Raw genomic sequence first — 27,083 nt, 5'->3', positions numbered from 1 at the left:
TTTTCTTTTTTTTTTACACTAGATTTTCAAACGCACTTTCAGAGTCCTTTGTTGCAACTAAATTCAAAGTATGCGATGAAGATGAGGCAGGCTGTACTGTTCAGTACTATCAGGCAGTAGCGGCCGGTATTAAAGAGCACAAGTGCACGTGCACACCCAGTTTTCTACAGAACATTTATTTATTTTGTAGAGTTAAAAGTTCCTTTTTATCTACTTTTACCAGTGGCAGCTACCAGAGTAACACTCGTCGCTTTGTTTGCATCTGTCACGGACGTCTGTTTTTATTTTTTCGATTGCGGCGATACGGCAACGCTGTAGTGTTCACAATGGATCTCTGCACGAAACGCGCTGCCTGCATGCCTGCCTCGGTCCTTTTGCGCATGCGCACGAAGGAATTACGTCACCTCCTACGGGACATTTAACACTGGACGAGTGCACGGCTCTGGTGTGCTCGTGATTGTCCTGGCGTTTCATTGATGTAGTTCCAAATTTCAGCACGCACAGCAGCACTGATCAGAGAAGTAAGTCATAACTTATGAATCAGCCCGGTAGATGCCAGGATTGTCCACTCCAATACTATCACCCCTAACCAAACAAACTTTTCGTTTTCAGTTTTTTACGTCCAGTAGAAACAAATAGTTGCGTGTGGTTCAATGCGAGCGTAAATATCTTTAATTATTAGTGTGACTGTGCGTTTGTAAAATATTTTTCTGTGCCTTACGCAGGACAACATTTTTCTGAGGTACCTATTTTATAAAGTTTCCCTTTGTTGTAAGACTTTAACTGTGAAAATGTGACTGCGTTATTTAGCGCGTATAGCAAACATGTACAATTTTTAATAATCGCCATAATTAATTCCGTACAAACAATTTTAGCGAACAGAAAACTTACTACAAGGAAAAGTTAACAATTAAAAATTTAGGAACACTATGTCAGAAGAAAGACTTACTGCTTTTGCAATGTTGTCAATAGAAAAAAGACTAATAAATAGCATGCATGATTTTAATCATAGTCATCAACAAGTTTGCTCAGCTGAAAACCAGAAGAATGGATTTTTTTTTTTACAAATAAATAATGGTGCAATACCTTTGTAGCATTAAAGTTTGTAAAATCATATTTTTGAGCTTCACATTGCTTTCAGGCACAACACTTTGATAAGCTTATGCCCAGCCACAAATTTGAAAAATCAAGAACATCAAACATAATTTATTATTATTTATGTGAGGCTTGATCAGCGATCTACCATTTTGAATTACAATTTAAAATCTCTTAAAAAACAACTAGTCTGCTCAATAAGCTTCGTTGTGTTAATTCAGGCTACAATTACAGACATGAGTTTGTGTAATAAACGAAATATATCTTTCACGACTCCAAGATAAGCAGTAACTGCTACGGTGCCGCACCAACACAGATAATCTGACACCAAAACAGGCTTCTAGTACGCAGTAAGGTAGGAAGTCTTTTTTTTTTCTTTATGAGTGCATATATGTTAGCATGTGTGTATGTATGAGTGTGTGAACACCCATAATTTAACATCACCGGCCGCTACTGCTATCAGGTGAATCAAGTATTTTAGTGAGTGTTACTGTAATAATTTTGCCTTCCTCTGAAAATTCTTCTGTTGATGAATCATCAGTACTCACTTGGTCAAATTTAGTAGATGGTACAAGTAAAGATTTTGAGCCAAAACATCTGAACACTTTACACAAATATGGACCATTATCAGTAACTGTCACAACCACCTTATTTTGAACTTGAAATTCTGTATGCACTTCTTCAAGCATTTATGCTATTATGTCATACGTATGAGAACCAACATCATGTTGTAGAAACTAAATCTTGCATTTTGTACACCTGATCTTATGCTAGCCCACCTAGATAGAACAATTAATGCAGGCAGGAAGAATCCCAATGTAAAAAAAAAAGTTTTTTTTTTATGTTGAGGCCCAGACCATAATTTTGATGCATTTTTTTTACTAGGAGACAGGGATGATCATTTTAGCTAAGAGTAGACCAATGGAAGCAATAAAACAAGCTCAGTAAGCTTTTAAAAATGTTAAAATTTAAAATTGAACTATTATAATTTATAACCGTCTATTTTCCATGGACTACTTATATTTGCTACTACTTTTGCAACACTACATAACTTTATCAAAAAATTATCTTATGTGTATATTCCCCTTTTAACAGACCTCCAACAACAATCATGTCACATCTCAATTTTGACATGATTACATCTTATAAATCAGGATACCAGTTTGATATGTGGAATGTAATGAAAATATGATATAATTTGAAACGTTATAAAATAAAAACCTGGCTACTCAGTATATTCGAGTTGCATACATATATAGGTAGGGTAAGGGTTTATGCATACACCATTATAAATAGTTTTTGTATATTGGCAGGTCACTACAAGTAATATGCAAGTTTCTTGAACAATTCAAGGTGATTCATTTACTTTTAGAGCAGATATTCGACACAAGCAATATGATTAGCACTTGCTTTTGTGTGTTCTTTCTTTGTAGAGTCAATTTTCAGTTATCACCTGCGGAAAAAGTTTTGAACTTACATGCATTGCTCATCAATAACAACTCAAATACAAAAAGAGCACAATGGAATAAATAATGCTACCCCATTTCTATCCAGTAGCAGTGAACAGACACAGAAAATCCCTCCATCTCTTAATCACATCCATATGATGGCAGCAGAAAAATAGGCTGGCATCACTAAATTGTCGCAGCAAGAACTAAAAACTTTTACAATTTTATCTGGTGGGAAGCCACAATTCTACCCGTGGTATACCAGTATCCACGCTTTACACAACCATGTTGTATCAGGCTTCTACTGTAGTAGTTTTTCAGTAACAATAAATTCAGAAGTAATTCAAATAAGTGCCTTCCATACTTTGTGTGGATTTAGCTTACAACAATTTGGAAAACTTTGTGAATTAAAAATCACTCTATTCTGGCATCTTTGACATTTTAAAAAACTTTTAATATGTTGGGACATTTGCAGGAAAAATTACAATCTTTAACTTTTCTTCATATTTTATTGTTAATAATAAATTTTAACATAATACTACCTTAAAACAACTGTCAAAAATATTAATACCAGTTTTAACCCAATGGAAACAAAAAAAAATCTCAAATTTTTCAAATAATGTTTAAAATTAATTTGGTATAGACATTTTTAGGAAGATTAATTTGAGTAAAACTAAGCATACATCTCACAACAAAACACATTTCCATACCATAATAATAATAATAATACAAAATACATACATAATACCATAATAAGAAAAACTACTGTAAAGCATATAGAAATTTTATAACAATTTCTTAAATTTTTAACAAAAATAATAATACAATAAAAACTAATCATGATTTTTTTTTACTAATGTTTTATAATTCTTACTATATTTGCAAACATTCATTGATCACATAAAATTTTACAATTTTATCACAACATACAATATCTATTCTAGCAAAATATACTATGGATTCATTTTTATCACGTTTCTAGGTTTTGGTTAGTAGCATTTATAATAGCACAAATATCCACTCTTGAAAGTATTTAAAAAGTGTAATATTTTATAATGTTACCCAAATAACATTTATGAGATAGAAAAACCTTAACATTCAAATTAGGAGAAAATTTCACTTGTAAGAAATTTCTGAAATACAAAGCACACACATTATGTAACCATAAAAAACTTAACTGTTGCAAAGGAATACTCAATAACTTTATGACAATTAGCCTGGAGTTTCTTAATTGCATTTCTCACTCTACTACAGCTGCATGAGGATGAAAGCATTAAATAACATCATGTAATAAATATAATTTTGACATGAATACCTACGTCTTATATATCGGGATGCCAGTTTGAGAAGGAGAGTGTAATGAAACTACGATAGCATTTGAAACATTATAAAATACAAACCTGGCTGCTTAGTATATTCCAGATGCACATGTATAAAGAAAGATAAATGGTTTACGCATGCACCATTATAAACAGTTTTTGTGTATTTACAAGTCACTACGGGTAATAGGCAAGTTTCTTGAACATTTGATTCCGGGTCTCTCATCTACTTTGAGAGTGTTAACCAATTTAAATCAAATAAAACTCATTTTGTGAATTAAAAAATGGACTCTTTAAACTACATTTGAAAAATATAAAAAAAGTTTACGATACAACAACTTTGAGATATACAAAGAATAGTGCAAAAAAAATTACAACATCGAGGCATATGACGAATTTATATGATTGGAACTGCCAGCAAAAATGATTAGAAGAAACAACATCTTGTGATGATTCCAAAAAGGTGCTACTCATCCGTGCCAAACGGATTAGACTCTGCAGGTAGAGGAAGAATTCTAAAATGGCGGACATCACCCAGTCTAGTACAAGTGCAGTTGCGACCTATTACGAGTGCAGACATTACCAATAGTGTTGAACCGCAGTCAGTACGAATGCAGGTATTACTGACAGTGAAATAAGTTCCAGTGATAAGCTTATGGACTTCGATGCCTCCGATGAGATGCTCGCCTCAACTTTTATTGACTGAACATCGTCGGAAGAGTTGTCAGTGTATGAGTTGTGGGAAGCGCAAAGTGCAAAAAGTAATTCTTGCTTCAAAAAGCTATTACCAATGAGTTCGGACTGGAGTACAGTGTGTGCGATCGCTTGTGGTTCGACAGAGATCTAATGAAGGCAAGCCACAAGCATATTGAGGTTTTGCGTTCACACTTCTCCGATGGCTTAGACACTTTGAAAGAGTTTCAGCTGTGCATTGCATGCAGGCAGTTGCTGAACTGTGGCAAACTGCCAACTCTTTCAAAAACCAATGGCTTCGTTTTCCCGCCCAGGCCCTGTGGGTTACCACTGCTCAACCTGGCGAGTGAGCGCCTGATATCACGATTTCCGTTTATGCATGTTCGTCAGTTACGCCATGAGAGCAGCTACGGGATTGTCGGCCAGGTAATCAACATGACAGTTAGACGTGTTGTGAATGGTTCAGTGTCTGCCTCGTCACCAGAGCGATGACTACGCTATCAATGTAAACATAAAGGAGACACTGATACAATGGATATGTTCACAAGCGCATCATGTGACAGTGGTTGAACCACCTCGTTAAGTCAATGCTGTACAAGCTGTATGACATCAAGATAGACATGAGTGCATTCTATCAGAAGGAACCCATTGCATTCAAGTTCATGGCAATTAACGAGGCTGTAGGGAACCAAATATATATCAAACAAATGGACACATCAAAAGGGTGCCACAGTCAGATGTATTGGCTGCGAGACAACACATACCACTATGGGACAAGGAGCAATATTTAGGTATAGTGCCCCATCAAAACGTGAAACCGACGAACATAATCTAAGTTCATTCAGTGATTTTATTTCTTATCATTTTGGGATTACAGTAATTATAGTAATATTGTATGATCATGTTTATAGAAATAAGAAAAACATTAGATTTATACTACAATAATATGTATTACATTTCCTGTATTTCTTTCATTTATTGTTATAGATACAATTACTTTTTTTGACCTTCCCAGATAGCTGACGTATTCACGTTAACAACTTGCAGCCGCGTCCTGATACAGCCTACCCCAATTTTTTATATTTTAAAATGGTAAAGTAAATTTTTTCTTCATTATTAAAATTTAAATAGTACATACATACATACATACATACATACATACATACATACATACATACAAGAACAGTTATAGAACAACTCAGTAAATATGGTCATATTGGTAACTAATAGACCAAAAAAATTATCTTGCTTCTACTGGCAATCATGTAAAGCATACCACAGCTATAAAATGCATAAACATGTGTATGCATACATATATAAATGTATATATACAGGATATTCTTAAACTGCTACGTGTAAATTTAATAAGTGTCAGGGAATACCAAAACAAGTAATTTTTGTTGTAAAACAAATGTCCGAAAATGCAACCCTGCCAATTTACAGGCACGATCAGTAACGTGCAGATTTGTTTTGAGTGCATTATGCACTACTCCATTGGCTGAGAGGAAGCTGTGGTGTTCAAATGCTCTGTGGGAAGCAGGCAATGAGCCGAGCGCTGACTTTTAAAGTTAGCCATAAACAGTAGTAACCAGTAGTAGTCTAATGTACAGCACAGTGGATAGTTGGTTGTGGTACGTTTAAATGTTTGGCATTTGGTGATTGGTTTTGACAGTTCAGCGAGTTGTGGTGCAGCAATTACAGATTTGACAAACAGCAATAGCATGGCAGATATGTTCATAGAGATGGCAGATGTGCACATGGTGTACGAGGAAGCGATGGCGCATTCTCTCAGCCAATGGAGTGGCACATATTGCATGCAAAATTCAAATTTTCATGTTAATATTCGGGATTGTAACTTTACAGGGATGAGTTCCCAAGCATTTGTCCTTTACAAAAATTTCTTGTTTTGGCAATCCCTGCCACCCATTTAATTTATGCTTAGCAATTTCCAAGCACTTAGTACATACATGTAAGCATGTATGTGTACACATATGTTCACACATATATACATATAAGAAAAAAATAAATAAATTTTCTTTACACTCTTGTAATTATAAAATGGTTTTGGTCCCTATTATTTTTGGAACCCAGAACATGGATCAATAATTAACAAGATTGAATAAAACTAAATACTTTACATTTGGTGTACGTTGCTTGATAAACACATAATGTACATATTCTGTAATATTGGATTTAAAAAATTAGTAAATTGATAAACTCATATTGTATGCATGCTGTAATACTACATAAAATAAATCAGTAAAAAGTATTTCCAAAATTTTTTTTGTGCAATCAGATGTAAAGTAGTGACCAGGGGCCAAAATATATTAAAACCTTTTACAGTGTACTTCATTTAAAAGTTATCTTCCCTAAAAGTATAAATTTTCAAATCTTTGCAAATGTTTTACTTTTAATTACTGCTCAGTTTAAAGAACTTTCATAATAACCAAAACTGAGAATTAATTTTACAGTACTTAGGGTAAGTTTTACCACCTGATACAAATCAACTTTAGGTGCAAAAATAAAGTTCATTTTCACCATAATGTCATCTCTAAGTTCTACTCTGTCCACCCTTTAAGATGATAAATTTAATGTGTAAGAATGTTGAAAGAATGAATATCAGATTATTTTAATGATATTAGAAACTATACATCCAAGAGGACATTCCTTTGCTGAGGATTGGAAAAATATATTCTGGTTGGAGTGCATTTCAAAATATTATAAAAAATTTTACTCTTTGACATTATAAATAAGAGTCATGCAATAATTTCCTTTCAGGGGATTTGTGCTGCTATTTTTTATTATATTGAAAACCACAGAACAGGTGAGACAGTGTATTAAGTTCATATATAATAAACATAATATTATTTGAGTCAGTTTATGTATCTATGAACAGAATAAAAAATGGTTGAAGAATTTTTTTGAATTGTGTAACAAAAAACCATTCTTTTTTAATGATAATGTTTTTATCACCTAATTCTATAAAAATGAAGAGTAGTGTTTTACCGGTCGTGAAACAAAAATGCACGATTTTGAACACGCATATGCCGATATCTATATAAAAGTTAACCAGCCTTAATTGTTAATAGGCATGTTGCAAATAAATATAAATATATGTTGGAAAAATGCAAACCACAGATTACAACACATTTCAAAGACAAAAAAATAGTTACCTAACTTAAAATACATTTTAACCACAATGTTTGAAGTAAATTTTGTTACGAACAAACACATAATCGTAACCTATTCCTTAACACGTTAAAAATATTGTGTACACTGGAAAGATAAAAAAACATCCTGCACTTTAAAGAGGGGGTCGCTACTGCAATTGCAACTATAACTATGGACACATTTCAGAAAATGTGGCAAGGGATTTAATACAGAGCTAAAATGGCGCTTATATCAAAGTATACTAAGAAAAATGTTTATGTTTCCAGAAAAGATTAGGTTTTTTTTTTTTACAAAAATTTGTTAAGTGGTTTATCTGTAATTTTGCTTAAGGTACTTCTAAAGTCAAAGTAACAATTTAAGAGTGAGGCAAGTGCCACATTTTGAAGAAATACATTTCATGTTAATTGCAGGACTTTTAGAAACATAAATAACGGAAACAAAAAAATTAAAAACTCTTTCAAAAAAGCCTTAATAATTATAATGAAAATATTGAAAATACATATTCACAGACTTAATATACAAACACAAAGATTAAAATTTTTATCATTAAATTTAAAAACTAATGTGTTGAGTTCAGTTACATAAATGTTTTAATAAATACTGAATGTTGATGAAAGAAAAAAAATTATCAGCAATTTTATGTAGAGTTATTGACGAATCACTTTCAAGATTGCTTTGGTTGCAAAATGAGCATTTTTTAAGTAAAATGTAAATTGAGAGTTAAAGTAAAATTTTTCACATGGTCATGCACAGTGGTTTAAATATTATACGGGCTCCAAAACACTAGAATAACAACTTGGTGCTTACAACATAGTTATGCTAGAGTTGGTATTAAGTTTGTGTACCTCACAACATGAGCACGACACCTTAGTAATCAAACCCTTAGTAGACCTCTATATTCAAGGCAAACACAATGATGCAGTAAAAATCGCTTGAATTATAAATTTAACTAAGAAAACATTCTCATTTTTTCCTGTAAATCGGAGTTTCTTCACTTCACTGCCTCACAAAAGGAAACAAACATTAGTTTTAATTAGTTTAGAGTCCCAATAAATGTTTGATTGGCGAGAGTATGAAAATTTTGTTAGGCAACAACTTCCTTAATGGTGTTTGCTGTCTATCAGAAAATATGTCTTCAAATTTCCACCATCAGTTAATATTGTTGGCTGGTAAGCCTTAGAACTGATAGTTGTAAAAATTGGAATATGACCTATATCAAGCATTCACTTCTGGTATCATTTACATACTCTAACCTCAAAAATACACAGGACAGACACCAAAAACAGATTCCAAAACATTTTCAAGGCAAAGATTTAACTTATGTCACATACACTACAAATTTACAACAAAACACTACATCTAAATAAATAACAATTCATAAACCAACCTAAATATCTATTGAAAGTTACAGAGAAACATTTATTTTATAAAATTAATTCCTTAGGTAAGGAGCATGAATATTCCTTAGGCAGCTTGTGCGCAGAGATGGATTAAGCCCGCTGCGAAACACATGGCCACATAGGGTGCTGAAAAGAGCACTTGGCCAATGGCACTGGCTGGTAAATGGTTTATCTAAAAAAATATTTTAAAAAAATGTAAACAATTCTTTTTTCAGTTTGATTAAATAAATCTTAGCCCCAGTTCAGGTCCACTGACATCAACCTTCATGTCATATCAAATGCCCTGACTAGCATTGAAACAGGCTGCAGTTTAAAATGTTTTTCAAATTTTTTTTTATGAAAAATTTGGAAATTTGCATTACAATTACTTTTTTCCCCCCTTCGTTAGAACAGTTAATGATAAAATACAAAAATTAATAAAGAATCCTTAGTTTGAACTTTTTTACTTTTAAAAATTATACAATTGTGCCATGAAAAAGTATGAAAATCATAGCAAAAATGGTAATGCCAAAACCTATCTTTGCATGTAGGCAAAAAAAGGGTCTTAATATCTGTGTATCAAATATATCACACAATAGCTACTCAAAGGATGGTTTGACAAACTAGTTATAATTTCATAAAAAAATTTAAATTATGTCATCAAATTTGATCTGAAACTGAGTATCATACAAATTTTTAACATTTATTTTTCTAAATCAGAAATGGATGCTACAATACAGTTTGAATAGACAGGAATTAATACTATTCAGTCATAAAAAATTAAATTAAAAAAACTTGTCTCTGTGGCACTTCAAAGGAGTTAATAAGTAAGTACATGATAAAACTCCTTACTTTCACAATAAAACTTAAAAAGATCTTTACAAAAAAAATATATATATAAACATAAAATAAATAGGAAAAATTTGAATAATGTATTACCTATGTGGAATCTTATTTTACTGAAACAATGTTTATTGAATTATTCTCAGCATCCGCAAGGGTAATAAAATTTATAGCTTTAAATTAAACTCAAGCATCTAGCTTTTGTTCAAATATACCTATACACACATGATCACAGTTTCCTTTTAACAATTCTGTTTGCATAAAGATGGCACATAATTTTTTTAAATTTTAAAAACAATTCTATACAACTCCAAGTATTTCTTCCCATGCATGATATGTAAAATAAATCGAAAGTGTGCATCAGAGATTGAGTGTAGTCAACAGCTGCTGACCCGTTGCCATGATGAGGGCTTGGATATGGTTGGCATGCCCTACCTGTTGGCAAGTGCGGATGTAGCTTTGATAGGATTCATCAGAGCTTCCACCGCTAGGTAAAATGTGACAGAAATCATCTAGCGGTATATTTTGTGCCAGGTACATCAAAACGTCTGTAAAAAAATCACATCAGATTAAATATAAGTATCAAATTTTAATATAACTGTATATCTTATATAATAACTGTAGAGTATAACTTAATTGTGCAGCTAAATTTTCTAGACTTTCTGAAATATATTTAACATTAGTTGCCTGTGCAGAACATGATCATATAATTAGTTTTTGCTTCTACATTCTTTAATTTAAAATTTGCCATTTAGACACAAGCTTTCACCAAGAAAACAATGACCAACTCTCTATTAAAAAAAAAGAGAGAATTAGATAGCAGAAAGAAAATTTTAAGGATGAATATTGATCAAAAAGCTAACATAAAAAGTCAGAAAGGGAGAAAAAAAAATTTAATCTGAACAATGTTAAGTCAATTTGTAAAAATTCAAGCGAACAGATTAAGAATTTGTGAGATAATCATCAGTACATTTTAATAATGAACGCAGAAGATTGTGGATATTAATGGTAAGTTGTATAGCGTCAATAAATTAAAGGTATATACAGAGTGGTGGAAATATTCCTCGACAGTTGCAGCCAGAACTAATCATCACACAGTTGACATGCATCAGTTTTTGGATAGTACCCTTCCTTAAATTTGATATTCAATAAATTGTGATTCATTTCAAACATTTTTTTTCATTATCTCCCAGGACAGCCAGTACATTTTTTGTCGCTAGAAACTCAACTGCTGAAATAAAGAACATGTAAATGTAAGATTTTAAGGCTTTTCACCATAGTGATGCCTGAAACCGATAATCAGATGATTCATGAGCTAATTAGATTATAAAAGGTTTCATTAAACATAATTAAACAAATAAAAAAAATACAAAGAGGGTCAAACCATCCCAATGTAAGTTCTTAAAGTCCCGAACGAAAGTTTTATATAATTCTTATTTCTTTGAACGTAGTAATTTAAAGGTTGTTCAAAAAGGTTCATAAATACTGTAGCACTGGAGGTCTGATGTTTGCTGGCCGGAGTTCAGAAGAAAACATGGTGCCAGGGCGCCTGTTTGTTGAAGAGGAAGTGTGTGAAAATGCGACTAAGTCCGCATCCGGCTCTTGGACCCTGTCTGTGAACAGTCCGAATCAAACATGATCAGAACTAGTACACAGACAGTTAGCAAACTGAGCAGAAAATGCCCGCAAAAAGATAAGGGGATGTCGTGGGAATAAAGCTGACAGTAACTCACCACACAGGGAAGTTGGCTTCTAGCTTCTGAAGCGTAGCAAGTCCAGATCTGAAGATCGCGAAAACGCGGGAGGCGCGGACATTTCCATCATTTCAAAGAAAAATTATTTAAAAGAAATAACTACTATGCTGTGTACTGTACAGACGGACTAAACTACTTAAAGAATTTACAGGGATAGCATCCCTTGTCTAATCGACTACATCGTCGGTTGCGGCCGGACAGAAGTCTAGTGGTGCGTCTCGCCAATCCGCCGATAACCTAAAACAGTCCGTCTGGAATCGCGACGCGAAGTGAAAGGTTCCAAAGTTCTCCGAGTGGGAATCACAAAAAACTCTGACTTCGATATCTCGAAGTTGGTAGCACTGGCAGATTTTAGCGCTACCTGTTGAGGTGTGTCTGAAACAAAAGGGGATTGACTCGCCCGAGATGTCTGCTACAGCCTGGGGCTAATGGCGCAGTCGGTGCTGCTCTCTGGTGGCCTACAGTGGAAAGAAAGAGGAAGGTTAGCAATGTCACCACCAGGTGTCGCGGGCGTTAGCTCCACCAGCTGGCGACAAGAGAAGAAGTTACTATTTCTGCCGCTAGATGTCGTGTGTGGTCCATATTTGCACATATTTTTTCTGTGGCAAATCGTCCTTGAAGTCGGCCACTGCCTGTCGAGTTCACGTCAGGGCAATGATCCTGGGCTAAATTCTGAGAACTAAAGGGAGGGGACTGGGAGGTGACGAGGCTGGGAAAGAGCATCCTAACGTGACTTTCTATGAGTGAACCTAAGACGTATGCATGACGGGAAGCGCTGTTCTAAGCTCGTCTCTGAGAAGTGGTAACAACTCATCCAGAGCTGTTGTGTGCAAATTTAGTCATGCAGGGAAATAATGTTACAGGCCTGCGGGCGTGACTGCAAACAGGAGAAATGTCATCCAGGCTGCTAATGAAGTCTTAGACTTGCAAAAGCTCAGATTGGCCCCTGAGAAAAATGCCTCAGTCCACTGCAGCAAAGTTTAACTAAGTAGAGTACACCAGCCTAACAAAGCGTAAATCACCCTTTTGTAACTAAATTATATAGAAAATAAAATTTACAAAAATTATTTTAAATTATAATAAAAATTTAAAAAAAAAGTGCCGAAATACCTAATTTCCGGCACAAACACACATTTATCATTGGCACAATGAAAGCAAAGGACCAGCTTGGTTCCCTATTCTCAGCCATGACTTTACTCTAGGACTCTAGGTAGTAACATAAAATGAAAAGATAACTGATATCTGAGCTTCTGTCCAAGTACAGAAAAACCCTCTTAAGAAAACCATACTTAAAAATTTCCACCATAAAATGATTAAAATATTTAGTGCTTGACCTATAATCACACAATTTATCCCTTTTAAAAAGTTTTCCCTGTTAATAAGTTAAAATTTCAAAGTACCATGAGAAACTTCCTAACAGGGTTTTATCGTATTTGGAAAAAAATATTTACAAATTAGTCTTGCATTTGATACCAGAGTGAAGTGTGTTAAAATAACACAACTCTCTCAAAGATTCAGTGAAAGATTAGGGAAACTGGCTGTTCCCTTGGTTCCTTGGACTATTCACGCTTGTATTGCAGGTATACCTTGATTCTTCTGGCTACAGTCTGCCTAATGTGTGTGCACAGGAGTTCATGATATGGTACGCATAGCAAATTATAACCAAAAATTTCTGTTCATTTTGGTTAACTTTCTTACCTCTCTGCACTTGCATGTAAAATGGCTTCATTAATCCCTCCTCTGGAAGTAGCTGTACCTTCTTCTGCAAGATTGAAAGCAGGTGTTTCCACTCTGTTTCACCTTTATATCTATCCTATTTAAGATCAAACAAAACCAAAGTATAAATTGGAAAGAAACTACAATACTTACAACTAGAATATAAACATGAATGATACTTGAGCTGTTGCAGAATGGTTAATCCTGATTTCAGAAAAATTTTCAGTGCTAGTAATTTTAATTTTAACCTTCTGATACATCCACAATGATTCGCACTTCCGCTGGATTAAAGAGAGTTTCATTATGTACATAAAACTTGTGTATGAAGTTAGCCTGTAAAGAATACAGCGAGTGTCATTCAGTGGTGAAGTGCGTATATCAATACAACAATCATTTTTTGATGTCATATGCCATTTAAAACACATATTAAGTACATCTATGATAATACATGAATGTTTAAAATTGCTCCACATTTTATTAGTCTGAAACCATAAGTTACCTAGTTGGTTTATTAACTTCTTGTTAGAGTACATAAATAAAAATCCCCAGCTTAATATTTTATAAGTGACTATCAACCAGTAAGAACTTCAAATTCTTAAAATAGTGATGAATTTAGAAACTCTTGATGCTGAAAACCTTTTTACACACTATTAGGCTATGACTGAAATCAAATTATTCAATAATACTTTCTTAATTTTATTTATTTACATTGACAGTTGCATTAATAGCAGTATCAAGCAGGGGCTACGCTCCTCCCAACCCAGATGATCCACCAACCACCGGCCAGCGCTTCTCTCACTCCTCCCCCTTCACCCTCCAAGGTGCTACAGCATCTCGTGTGGATTTGAATCCCACGCCAACGGACGTGACATCAGTGCTTCATTCCCTTATCGGTGCCAGCATAAGTTATTGTAACTTGTTTAATTTCCCCCAAAGTGTTTATTGTTTAGAGTAAGGAGTTACACTTCAAGGCAGGTTTTTTTTAATGTATCATTATAAATATTCAGTGACCCTACTCACAGGGTTAAAATGGTTAAAAGTTTGCCATACTCTGATTAAAGCAAATTGTGAATTTTATAACTTGCCCAAGAAAATTACCATCACATAAGTAGTGTGAAAATTACAAAAATAGACTGCATACCTTAGAATACTGTAGTAATGCTTGTGGACAGAAATCAAGTAAAATAGTGGTTGCTTCTTTTGTAGTCACACACAATACTTGCAGACTCAGATTTCCAAGCAATTGTGGATGAGTATGTAGGAACTGATAAACTTCAACAATACATTCCTTGGGCAACTTTTTGCTGCACAGCAGTGACTGAAAAAAAAAAGTTTTATTGTCAAAAAATATCAATGATAACAGTGATGATAAAGTTGAGTCTTAGTATAAGTTACCAATAATATTTTAAATATTATATCAAATATACACACATTATAATATTGTATTAAAGTTAAAGTATGAACATCATTTGATTCCACATTTTATATTAAAATTAGGAATTTTTTTACTACATTTTTTATGATAAAGCTGTACATTTTAAATAAACTCATAAGATAGAAGTAGCTTTAGCACCTTTATCTTCTTCTCATTCAAAGAGCCATATGCAGAATTAAGGAATAAAACAGTTCCCGCCTAGTGTTCGGTAATGCTTCATCTAATGTTAGTTATAGTCTTTACTAAGTTGGCATGGATGGTCAAAAGCAGTTCTAGGGCCTAATAGTACTTTAATTTGATGTCGTCCAGGGCTACACCCTCACTTAAGCCCGATCATCCACCGCAGGCCCCTTCTCCCCCCACCATCACCATCTGTTTCAAACCGCCCACCAACATGCGTTCACTGGTCCGCCATGCCAAGCACCCCTAAAGTAATTACGTAGTTTAATTAAGATAAGTGTAATTGTTCTTTACTCTCAACCCCAAGTGTATATGTCTTTCAGTTATTTTATGAGGTTAGAGCAGCGCCGTGCGCGGCCCACTTACGAACTAACCCAACTTAGTAATTGACAACTAATCTTTTATGTAATAAATTTGTATAATAATTAACTGTAATATGTTGTTAACTTTAGAGGGGGAGTTTTGTACATTACTTTTAACTCCATAACTTTGTGAGAGGCCTAATGGCAGACTTGCCAACTTTTAAAATTCTCAAATAGTACAATAAGCAAAAATGTTTAAAAAGTGCGTAAAATGCTCACGGGAGTTTTGGAACAAGTATCTGTAAAAACTGATGTCCTTATAGAGATGTTATCAAAACTTTTCTGCAGTTTTTTTTCTTTTTGAACTTTTTTCAAGATTAGTAGTAGACATCTATCAAAATGTCATGGACATTACAAGGGAGGCCAGCAGCTACCTTCTCCGCTGCCAAATTAATCAGATGACAGGGACACCCAACTACAATAAGCGCTTCTTGTTTTTCCCTTAACACAGAAGCTGCACCATTTTTGCTTCCCAGCATAACTGGAGCATTATCTGCAGAAAATGCAAGTGTGTTAAAGGGACATTCAAATGTTCCAATTCTGAAATTACTAGGTTGCCAATATTTCGGCCAGTGGCATCCCCCTTTAAAACTGGCAACGAAAGCAATTTGGACACTACAGACTTCAAATGTTCATCGCAACGAAAGCAATTTGGACACTACAGACTTCAAATGTTCATCGTAAAATGTAATTACCAAAGGATATAATTTAGAATTTGAATCATTACTGCCGTCTGTTGCTATCGAAAATGGTACAGACTGCAACAAAGAAATAATATCCTCGGTGGCAGATGCAGCCATTTCTTGCATAATAGCTGTCGACTTAGTTCTACCACAACCGTATCTCTTGGCGGTCTCAGAATTTGGGAACATTTTCCTAAAGAGTGGGCCGGCATGGTCAGAAACACTTAACGAAATGTTATTTTCCACAAGAAAACTTGTGAAAAGACATTCAGCATTTATCACAGCACTGTCAGATTTTTCATTCCTAGCAAAGTAGTCAAGAAATTTTCAACTCGTCTCCTTACTCATAATATTCGAAACATGTTTTGCACATTTTAAGTGAGCATTTATATCACTTCTGCCACCATGTCCGATATTTATGTCACACCTACAAATCGAACAAAACGCGAAGTTTATTCCTTTTCCAGATTTAATCATACACGGAAAATCTTTCGCGTAAACGTCAAGGAAAACTTGCATATACTGTTTTTTCAACTTTGGAGGCATTTTCAACCTGAAGCGTCGTCAACTATCAACAATATTATTACATGAAGGAAATAAAATACTCGCGGGCGGAGAGCGAAAGTGTGAGCACAAAAATGTCAACCAGATTTAGATCCACTGCACAAAATAACTTTCTACGTGAGTTGGCAAAGCATATATGCATATAAAAAAAGGCACGCGCTGCGAGACGCCATGTTGTTTACACTGACCTGTGCGCGCGCAACTGTCGCTGCAAGCTGCATACAGCTATCTAAACAAAAGACGGCCAAACAAACGTATTCGTAGTACGTTAATTATCCAAAACTTACCAGTATATTTTCTATTTGTGAAAATATTGGTATTGGTTGGCGGCGAAAAGGGTACGGCGTGACTAACAGTAAATCACAATAAAAAAAAATTGCCAGTAAGCCTAAACATGACACATGAGCGCGAGCAACTAACGTTTCACTTTTCACCAACATACCTACAATACAAAATGCAAAAAATCCGGAAGATTTCCATACGTCCCCGTAAACCGTACAAGTAAGTCGTTTTCCGTACATTGTACGGGAAAATCGTACAAGTTGGCAAGTCTGTAATGGTAATTCAGCTGCTTACTGCCGCCATGACACCCTGACCACAGCCCAGTCTCTTCCGATCGCCACCCGGGGTAGGACGCGACTTCTGCACCTCGTCGACTTCACAGTTAGTTCAACTGATCGTTTAGCATCCGCCATATATGCTAATATTTTTAAACCTTTTTGTTTCTCTTTGGGGCCTACTCTGGGTGGAAGGCTTCGCCACGCAATTATTTAAATTCTTCAGAACATTTAAAATAAGCTTTTAAATTTATAGTGGCAGTTTTACAAACTTAACTATGAAATAAACTTCACACACCACAATGACATTAGAAATGGAACTTTTGGACTACAACAAGTTTTTTATTTATACATATTTCTTGTAAATAAATAACATCCACATTCTAGCATTCACAATAGTCTTTTTATGAAACTCTTCAATATGTAAATCAAAGTACAAAATGTGAATTACCCACAGTTAAGTCATTTATATTCTTTTTAAACTTACCTTATCGTCAGTTCACACAGTATATGCAAATGAATTCTTTTAGGAACATTCAAGCATGTAAAATACTTAAAAAATTATATTGTTCTTCACCACAAAAAAATTAAGTAAATAAATACATTAGTTATAGAAAACTCATCAAATACTTGATATTATGGCCAATTTTAACATGCCCTGCATGCTTAAATTGGCATTTTATAAGAATATTCTGTTTGTATTTTTTTAATTACCTGTAGTTTGATGAGACTTTCTTTAATTTGATTGCCATACTTTTCCACATCCTCTTTCTCTATTTCATGTGGTGACACTAGCCTTTTGCACAAATCTGCTGCAAAGGGTGGCATTTTATCCAGAAATTTGGAACGTAGATCCAAGAATAAAACAGGACCTGATTTTTCAGACGCTTGATTAGATGACACAGGTATTGTCTGATCACCTACATTCTTCTTCGAAAGATGTGATTTTGTTACTGTGGCTTGTTTCATGGGTCTTGATTTTGAATATGAAGTATCAGAGCACTGCAAATTACTGAGGTATGATCTAACAAGTATCTTCAAAGCTTCAACAGTAGGAGGATCATAAACAGGCTCTGGCAGATTTTTATAAAACCACAAAAAATATCTTTCCAAAAAATCTTGTACAACCAAGCTTGTTGCAGAACCAGCAATACTTATTCTTGAAGGCAAATACTCCAGAAATACCTGCACATAAAAGATTTGTATTACCAAACTGCACAGTTAACATAGAAAAGAAGGCCAAAAAAATAATTTTAAGATGCTGTTATGAACATGAACATGTCAAGAAACAAAGTTACATGAAAGATCCACTAACTACTTTCACTATTTAACAGATTTACTACGTCAGAATAGAGGAATTAATTAATTTTAGTTTTATAAGTTAATTATTTTTACATTCCCACTTTTATGCTATTCTATAAGGAGAGCAAAAAAGGTTTAGCCAATAACTAAAACAATATTTATAACTGAAGGTTTATTTAAAACATCCATAATCGCAGTAAAGAGAGCCATCTGATAGCTATACAGGTGAACCTGAATTCAACCAACAAACTTTGGCTGCAGATTCATCACGACAAAATAAGTTGAAAACCTAATACGACTAATGGTCTAAAGTGCTTCCAAAGTCTGGTATAAGTCTTTGAAGTTGGGGCTGAACAACATTTTTTTTGTAAATAATTAAGTATTTAAGATTGAACAGTGAAAATCTGAATTACCGTGTTTTCTTGCATAATCGTCGCACTTTTTATTCTAAAATCAAGCTTGAAAAGTAGGGGTGCAACGATTATGCGGAAAAAATTTTTTTAGTTAGATAAAGTTATTCATAAAAACAAAACCAATTCATGGAAAGTACGTTTATTTAAAACATGAAGTATAAAAGTGCACGCCAAACTATTTAAATTAATAAGTCAAGCAACAAAAAACCTTTCAAATTTAAAAAGAAAAACAAGATCTGTAATCCAAATACAAGCCGAACGAACGCTTAACTATCGCCGCAGTAAGTACACACTCCACAAAAGAGCGCAGGCCATCAGATGTAGTTAACTCGGCACTCGACAGAGAGCGTGCGTTGTATGCACTCGGCGAGATATCAATTTTCAGCTACATGTGTGCGCTTTATACAGGAAGCAACATAACCAAACAGAGCGTGCACGTTGCATGCACTCGGAGAGATATCAATATTCTGCTACGTGTGCGCGCTCTATACAGGAAGCAACATAACCAAACATTAATGATTGCAACGAGAGCTGGCTACATTTTTGTAAGCGGTACACCGCGGCGACGCAGATGAAAAGATGAAAATTATAAAGTTTAAAAAGTTTTTAAAAGAAAATTTACACATCAGACAACTTAAGTGGAACCTCGTTACTACGAGAGCTGACAACGACGGCAAAAATCATCGTAACGAGTACTCGTAATAACCGAATATAAAAAATTAAAGTCAAGTTAGATTCTGGACCATCCAAACAGTCTTAAATTCACACCGTTACTTGAAAACGGTGTAATATAGTGAAAAAATGTGTCAAATAAAAGTTTTAGCAAATTAAATTACGAATAGAAAGTGTCTCTATGGAATTTTTTGTATCTACAACGGTTTTTGATTTAATTGCAAATGAAATGGCCTGATACAAAGACCGGCGCTGTTCGAGATCAAGGAGGGAAGATATGTGAAGCGGTGAAGAAAAAAAAAGGCGCAAAGGAAGGAAGAAAGGAAGGGTGTAGGATGGTCTATTTTTAGATTTACCTCTCCGCCGACTTAGTATGGGAAGCAACTGGCGCCGTCAAGAGAAAGAGAGGGAGGGAAAGAGAGGGAGGGAAAGAGAGAGAGAGTGCATGTTGTTTGTCACCAGTCCTTCCACCCAGTCCGTCTGGCGCCCGCGTAGCCACATAGCTGTCTGTATTTACTGCATGAACATTATTTTTTTAACTGACGGTGTTTTTCCTTTATTGAAAATGCCATTCAAATCACTCGTACTTATGAAAGGGCCAACGAGGAGGTACTCATAATAACCGGTTTAATTTACTATGATTTACGTAGTCAAACTGACGGTGCATTACAAAACTGTTGTAACAACGAAGGTCTCGTAGTATTCCGTACTTGAAGGTCTCGTAGTATTCCGTACTCGTAATAATGAGGTTCCACTGTACGTATTTCCGTTAATTAAATAAGTAAGAGGTAATGTCCGAATAAATATTAGATTTATTTATTTATAGTGGATGCTTGCTATTTTGATTTAGCAAAGGCTTTTGATACAGTAAACCATCAGATATTACTCAGCAAATTATCCATTATGGGATTGAGCGACAAATATATCAGATGGTTTGCCAGCTATTTGAAAGATAGGAAATACTTTGTTTCTATTAATAAAACTAAATCTGATTTACGTATGGCAAACTCTGGAGTACCTCAAGGTGGTACCCTTTCTCCCCTTCTTTTCAACATTTTTATTGATGATATAACCAAAGCACTAAATTATTCTGTTGGTCTGTTATTTGCAGATGACCTAAAAATATATAGAAAAATTACTTCATTAAATGGCTGTCACTTACTTCAACATGACATTTCTTCTGTTGTTGCATGGTGTAAGACTAATCTCGTTAAACTTAACTACAGTAAAACCACCGCAATAACCTTCTCAAGAAAATATCATCCTATTGTATTTGAATATAAACTAGACAATCGTACTATTGCAAAATCAAACTGTGTCAGAGACTTAGGTATTTTGCTAGATTCAAAATTATTCTTTCACAATCATATTGAAACACTTAGATCAAATGCTAATAAAATGTTAGCGTTGATTAAATATATTACATTTAATGCATCTAATTTAGATTCAACACTTAGTCTTTATATATCCTTGGTGAGATCTAAATTTGAATATGGTTCTTTGATTTGGAATAACATTAATAAATCAGATAGTGACAAATTGGATAAAATACAATTCAAACTGATCAAAATTATAAACCTAAAAAGTAACATTAATCTAAATGTAGATTTACACTCCCTTCTTGGTTCCTTACCATTAAGAAGAGAAATATTAGATGCATTATTTGTACACAATTGTTACAAAAATACAATTAATTGTAACTATTTTCTTCACAATACTGGAATTAGAATACCTACTTTCAATAGTCGTAATCAATCTTTAATTTGTACGTTAAGTAAAACAAATGATCTATTAAACAGAATAACTAAAAATTACAATAAATATGCAAGGTTATTTCCTGAATTAGATAGAAAAATAAAATTTTAAAAAAGACAACTATTCCTAACTTAATTTTTTTTTCTTTCTTGTGGTTAATAATCATATTGTTTCAAGTTAGTTTTATTTTTTGTGTTATTCTTATTTTCTACATTATAAAATTTGCAAATAAATTATTTACTAATTGTTAAATGTTGCATGTTGTGTGTATCGTTTTGTTTTGTTGTCTTGTATTTTGTATTGTTTTGTTCTGTCTGTATGTATCTGTGTTGTTTGTATCGTGCCTACCACCCAAGGCAATAAGCTGTAGGTAGGCATGTAACAAATAATAAATAAATAAAATACATTGTTTTATACTGAAAAAATACCCACACAAAGCGCTTGGAATCTAATAGCGGGACCAAAAACATAATGCGACGTTTACACAAGAGGTTTTTTTTATCCAAATTTTGACGACCAAAAATATGGGTGCGACGATGACGCGAGCGCGACGATTATGCGATAAAGGAGGGTACGTTTAATTAAATGATTTTCTACAACCACTGCAAATGTTGTGTCTGTAGCAACATTATTTCATTGAAATAACTGAGAGTCACGCCTTATTTCAATGAAATTTCAATGAAGCTATAATGCTTTGTCTTTGAAGTTGGGGTTAAACAACTTTTATTGTTAGTAATCAATAATTCATTTATTACACCATAGTTTTGAGCTTTGGTGCCAACTTAGGTTCTTTTTTTAAAGTATTTTAGCTGTTTTAACTTAGCTAAAAGTTTTGTTGGTTTGGATTTGCATTTGTTCATAACATTGGGTTATCTTCTTATTGCTTGGGTGTTAAGGAGATCCTAGGTTTTACCAGAGTTCAGTTAAGGGAGAATTCTTATGCTTTGTTAATGTTGATTTGTTGAAGTTTGTTTCACCTAATGTCTAATTTCAGGCTGATTCACAGATGGTAATAAAAATTATTTATATTATTACCTGTAAAACTTGTTGAAGTGTTAATGCTCCTTCTGTGGCAGCAACCAAGTTGAAGAGAACTTGTGCCACTACATCTGGTTTAGTTTCTATAAGAACAGAGGACAGCTCAGTGAAACTGCACCCTCTGCTTTTTACGCTGTAAAAAAACACAAAAAAGTGTCAATATGCAGCAGTATGAAAAAAAAAAAAAAAAGTAAAATAACTGCAAGTTCAAAGTTTGTAACATGATATGCTATTTCATTGAACATAAGATTTCAGGATTTCAGACAAAATTATCTGGCAACATTTAACAACAGTTTTTATTAGAAATATGGAAGTTAGATGGAATAAATATAATTTATTTACACACTGCACTAAAATGTAACTTTTAATTACAAAAAAAAAATACCCTTAGTAACTAACCCAGTAGCAACATCATTGATATTTAAAAAAATTTGAAGATTTAGTCACAAACAAAACAACATATCTGAAGACAAAATTACTTACGTATTTCCAGAAATTTTGCCACTTTCTATTATGAGCTGGTAGTTGACGGTTAAAATATCACTTAGTTGGTCAGAGGACAATGAATCCAAAACAGCACAAGCTTGTTCAGGTGAACCTTTCTGGATACATAACAGGACTAGTGCTAGGGCATCACTTGCTTCAGGCTCTGGTCTGAAAATTAAAAAAAAGTTATGTCATGCAGATTCAGTGTAAAAGTGACTATAAAGTACATACCAAAATAACCATTTAAATGCTGCTGAAACAATTATTTTAAGGTGAAAAATGAGCTGTCATTTTGCCTTAGTCTGCACACTGACCTGTGCCTGCTGGCTATCTTTGAAACTACATCTGCATTTCATTTGATTAGCAGACCACTATTTGAGCAGGCTGCCCCTTAGTGTCTCCAACCAGTTTTAAGAATGACAAGCTAATCCCACTGTATGTCATTCCAAGTGTACTGTCATAACTTAAATATACACAACTCACGAACATATAACTTAAACACACCCAAGATAGAATTCTTTAATTTATGCCAGTCCTCAGTTTATGGGATTTTTCACTTATAAACTTTCAATGTTATGTATTCAAAACATGTGATAATTCTTAGTTGCGCAATCCTGCTGTACACGAGTTATAAGTTAAGTTTTCTAAGTTGTTATTACCTTAGTTATGGTGAGAAAACAAACTTACGAACCCTTGAAAGATAGGCAAACACATTGATCCTGTAACACATCTGGCAGCCAGACATTACACAGAAGTTGTGCGATGAAATACTGCTAAGTTAGGATAAACCTCAGAAGGCAAAAGGAAAATTTATAAACACCAAACATTTTACCAAAGTGTAAACAAAAACTTAAAACTTCCATTCATGTTTACTACAGCATGATAGCAAAATACCAAATAAATGTTTTATACTGAGGCAGTTTTAAAATTTTAGAAAAATGTAAAATTTATTTTTTAAAGTTTTTTTCGTCATTTTAAACACGCTACTTGCTAATTGTTGTATTAATCATTGGAGGAAATGGGGAACGAGCTAAGAATGATGTCAACTATATCCAGTAAACAAATGGTCAACACCACAGTAAATCAGCAGCTCAACTGAACTGAATAGGTTAGTCCGCGAGTCATCTCATCTCAAACTCATAGTGGCCGGTTTTAAGTGGAGTCCGGTTAAGAGGGTGTCTACTGTAGCAAATATTCTCTATGACAAATAATATTTTGATATAAGAGTGGTGGAGGTTTTAAGTACATAGTTATTTGGCCAAGTTTTGATTCACAGACAATATTTAAAAAGTTACATCCTAATTAAAAGATTAAAATAATCTCCAACCCCCTTGTCATTCATCACAATCATCAATTCCATTTACATATTTTAGTCCTGTTTAAATATGTTTTCATAAATTTTATTGAATTTAGTAATAAATGAATTTTAACATTTCACACATAGTTAAAAAAAATAATATTTTATTCTAGGGATGCATGAGTAGCATACTTTAATGACAGTTCAGTCGAGTCGAGTCTACTGGTGCAAAAAATCTATTATTTTAGAGTCGAGTAGTCAGCATAACTTTTTGTTTTGGCATTTTACTTTCAAACTCCAATAACAGAAAATAGTGGCACAAAAGTACACACTCTAAATTGTATCTCCGGATGGTTTCTGAATCACTTTCATAGTGCTAACTGCATAATAGCCTACAGTCCCTACTATAGTATTTAGATTTTTAAAATAAAATTCAAAATGTGTAATTACATGTAATTTAGCTATCTGGATTTTTCTTACAAAAATTTGTAACCCGTTAATCAAAAAAAAAAAACTCTCTCAAATTATATTATGAAGCACAAGGAAACTAAAATATGTTCATCCAGTTGCTTTGTAGTTATAAAGACTTCAAATTTAGGACGTTAATATGAAACATTAAAAAAATTTTTTAATTGACACTATAATTTTATTACTATTTTAAATATTCAAGTTCATACCTCACAGTGTATGTATGATAATATTGTGCTTATGCTCGATGGGGGAAGTAGCAATGCTGTAACATTTCATTTGCCCAATATATATCAGATTATTTACGGTGGTAGTTACCGTGCTTCTGTAGTAACTATGGTACTTCTACAGTAACTAGTTCTTTTATGATGACTATTGTGTTTGTGCGGTGACTATTTTGTGTACTCGTGCACCCCTATTTCATTCATAGTGAAAATTATTTCTACACACCTGGTACTTAGTTGTTTCTTCATGATACTCAATACTCTATCTGTTGCATACTCCCTAAGAAGGCTGGATCGCAACACTAAAGTTGACACCTGTCCTGGATCATGCTCCTCAAAAAGGTCAAGCAAAGTGTGGGCAAAGCTTGGCACAGCTGGTGAAAACAATGTATCACCTGATGTACAGTCCATACGTAAAAGGTAGGTTTTCAAATAACTCATCAAACCTGGAACATACCTATCACTCTTCACCTAGAATCAAATTTAAAAAAATAAACAAATACAAGAATATTAGCAGGGTATAGCACTTAGCTAGTGCTATACTGTAACAATTCAAAAGTTATAATTTTAAATAATAGTTTTTAATTATTTTGAAAGAATTTACTGCAAGATTGTAGCAACTCAAATGTCTGCTATAAATTAGTACTTCCATCACAAGTTCTTAAGAACTTTAAAAAGAATGGAAAAACTTGCTTGTGCAATACCAAACTATTTCAGATTGTAGCATTGCAGGACCTTGCCCTCCTCAGCTTTTGTCATGGTGACCAAGTTTTCCATATTTGCATTTTATCATTCTTATTACCGTTTTAATTAATTTTGATATCTAGCATTTTATTTAGTAAAAGCAGACCTGCCAACTTGTAAAGTTGCTTATCAGTAAGATTTTAAAATTTTCCGAAAAGTGTGTAAATAGGTCGCGGCATTTCATGTCAGTTATACACACCATTTGTTCACCATAAATAAGTGGGAAACATGTGTTATACACATATTTACACACAAACATCACATATTATGCAAATGAATGCTATTCTCCGTAATTTAAACAAACAAGATGAAAAGTAATTTTCACAACTTAATTTTCTTATGCTGAACATAAAATTCACTATTTCTTTTAAGAATTCTTGAAAACCAACTTACCTACCAATCTTTTGTATGATGTTTGTTATTTTCCCCCCCTGAATTTTGCCACACTCAAGTTAAAATTATGCCAATGCAAACACATGTAAAACCTTAACAAAATATGTCACCACGAGGGGATGAAGTTTGGAACAAGAATCTGTGAAAGGCAAAATGGCCCATTTTGCAAACGGTCAACAATATTAGAAACTACATCTAAAGCCATTTCATTAACAATGGCAGTTGTCTTAGTTCTACCACAGCTATATTGTTTAGCCACATCACACTTAGGAAACATTTTTCTAAGCAGTGGGCCAATATGATCTGCAACACTGAAGGGTATGTTGTGTTCCACAAAATAACAAGTGAACAAACACTCAGCCTGAATAACCTCATTTTCAACACTATTTGTACCAAAGTAAGTGTTATATCTTTTTATTTTCCTGTTGGTATTTGAAATTACTTACATGTTTCGCACACTTGATATGGATAGTGGGTAAATATGTACTTAAGTGGTATTTGCGAAAGAAAATTTTAAAAATCTGAAAATACTTTTATTATATGCTCTTTAAATTCCTCTTTTCATTAAAGCCGGCGAAGATAAGAAATTCTAAATACTTTATGAGATATCGCCGTTCTTAATTATGCTATAGAAGATGTGTGTAATCATTCGACCGTTGCCATTTTTGTTATTTTGCCGTGTGTTCGTGAATGCCTAATTAATTAAAATGGTCCGCCGGCTTTAATGAAAAGATGAATTTAAAGAGCATATAATAAATTTTCAGATTTTTAATATTTTTTTTTTCGCAAATACCGCTCAACTACATATTTAAGCACATTTTATACCTTTTGTTGGCACATAAGTACTATATTAAGAAAAATAATCGACGCCTTGACTCAAACAACTTTATTTCTTTCTTGCTTCACTACATAACGGAATGTATGTGAAACTCAAATACACTTCCAAACATAACTGTATCGTAAATATTTTGCTTTAACTGAACCACTATAGTTTTTAATTAATGTACACCAAACCACTATTTGTTATCAAACACAACACTACACGCGTGGACATAACCTGCAATCTCATACACGACGGGCCCATCTACAACA

At 33.7% G+C, this 27,083-nt stretch overlaps 1 protein-coding gene across 1 annotated transcript in view; it reads right to left on the bottom strand.

Annotated features, from left to right (window-relative positions):
- Nucleotides 1-27,083, bottom strand: part of LOC134529719 (BLOC-2 complex member HPS3) — a 66,516-nt gene continuing 39,433 nt past the window's right edge. Inside the window, exons 11-17 of the mRNA XM_063364091.1 lie at nt 25,081-25,325; nt 22,863-23,033; nt 22,377-22,512; nt 17,914-18,384; nt 14,560-14,736; nt 13,401-13,515; nt 1-10,496 (exon numbers count right to left, since the gene is read on the bottom strand). Coding sequence (XP_063220161.1) covers nt 10,309-10,496; nt 13,401-13,515; nt 14,560-14,736; nt 17,914-18,384; nt 22,377-22,512; nt 22,863-23,033; nt 25,081-25,325 — 1,503 coding nt within the window. The 3' untranslated portion in view covers nt 1-10,308. The remainder of the gene's footprint in view (nt 10,497-13,400; nt 13,516-14,559; nt 14,737-17,913; nt 18,385-22,376; nt 22,513-22,862; nt 23,034-25,080; nt 25,326-27,083) is intronic.

The sequence above is a fragment of the Bacillus rossius genome, chromosome 2 (assembly GCF_032445375.1).
Source record: "Bacillus rossius redtenbacheri isolate Brsri chromosome 2, Brsri_v3, whole genome shotgun sequence".
Lineage (NCBI taxonomy): Eukaryota > Metazoa > Arthropoda > Insecta > Phasmatodea > Bacillidae > Bacillus > Bacillus rossius.
This window is presented reverse-complemented; position numbering and strand designations above follow the sequence as displayed.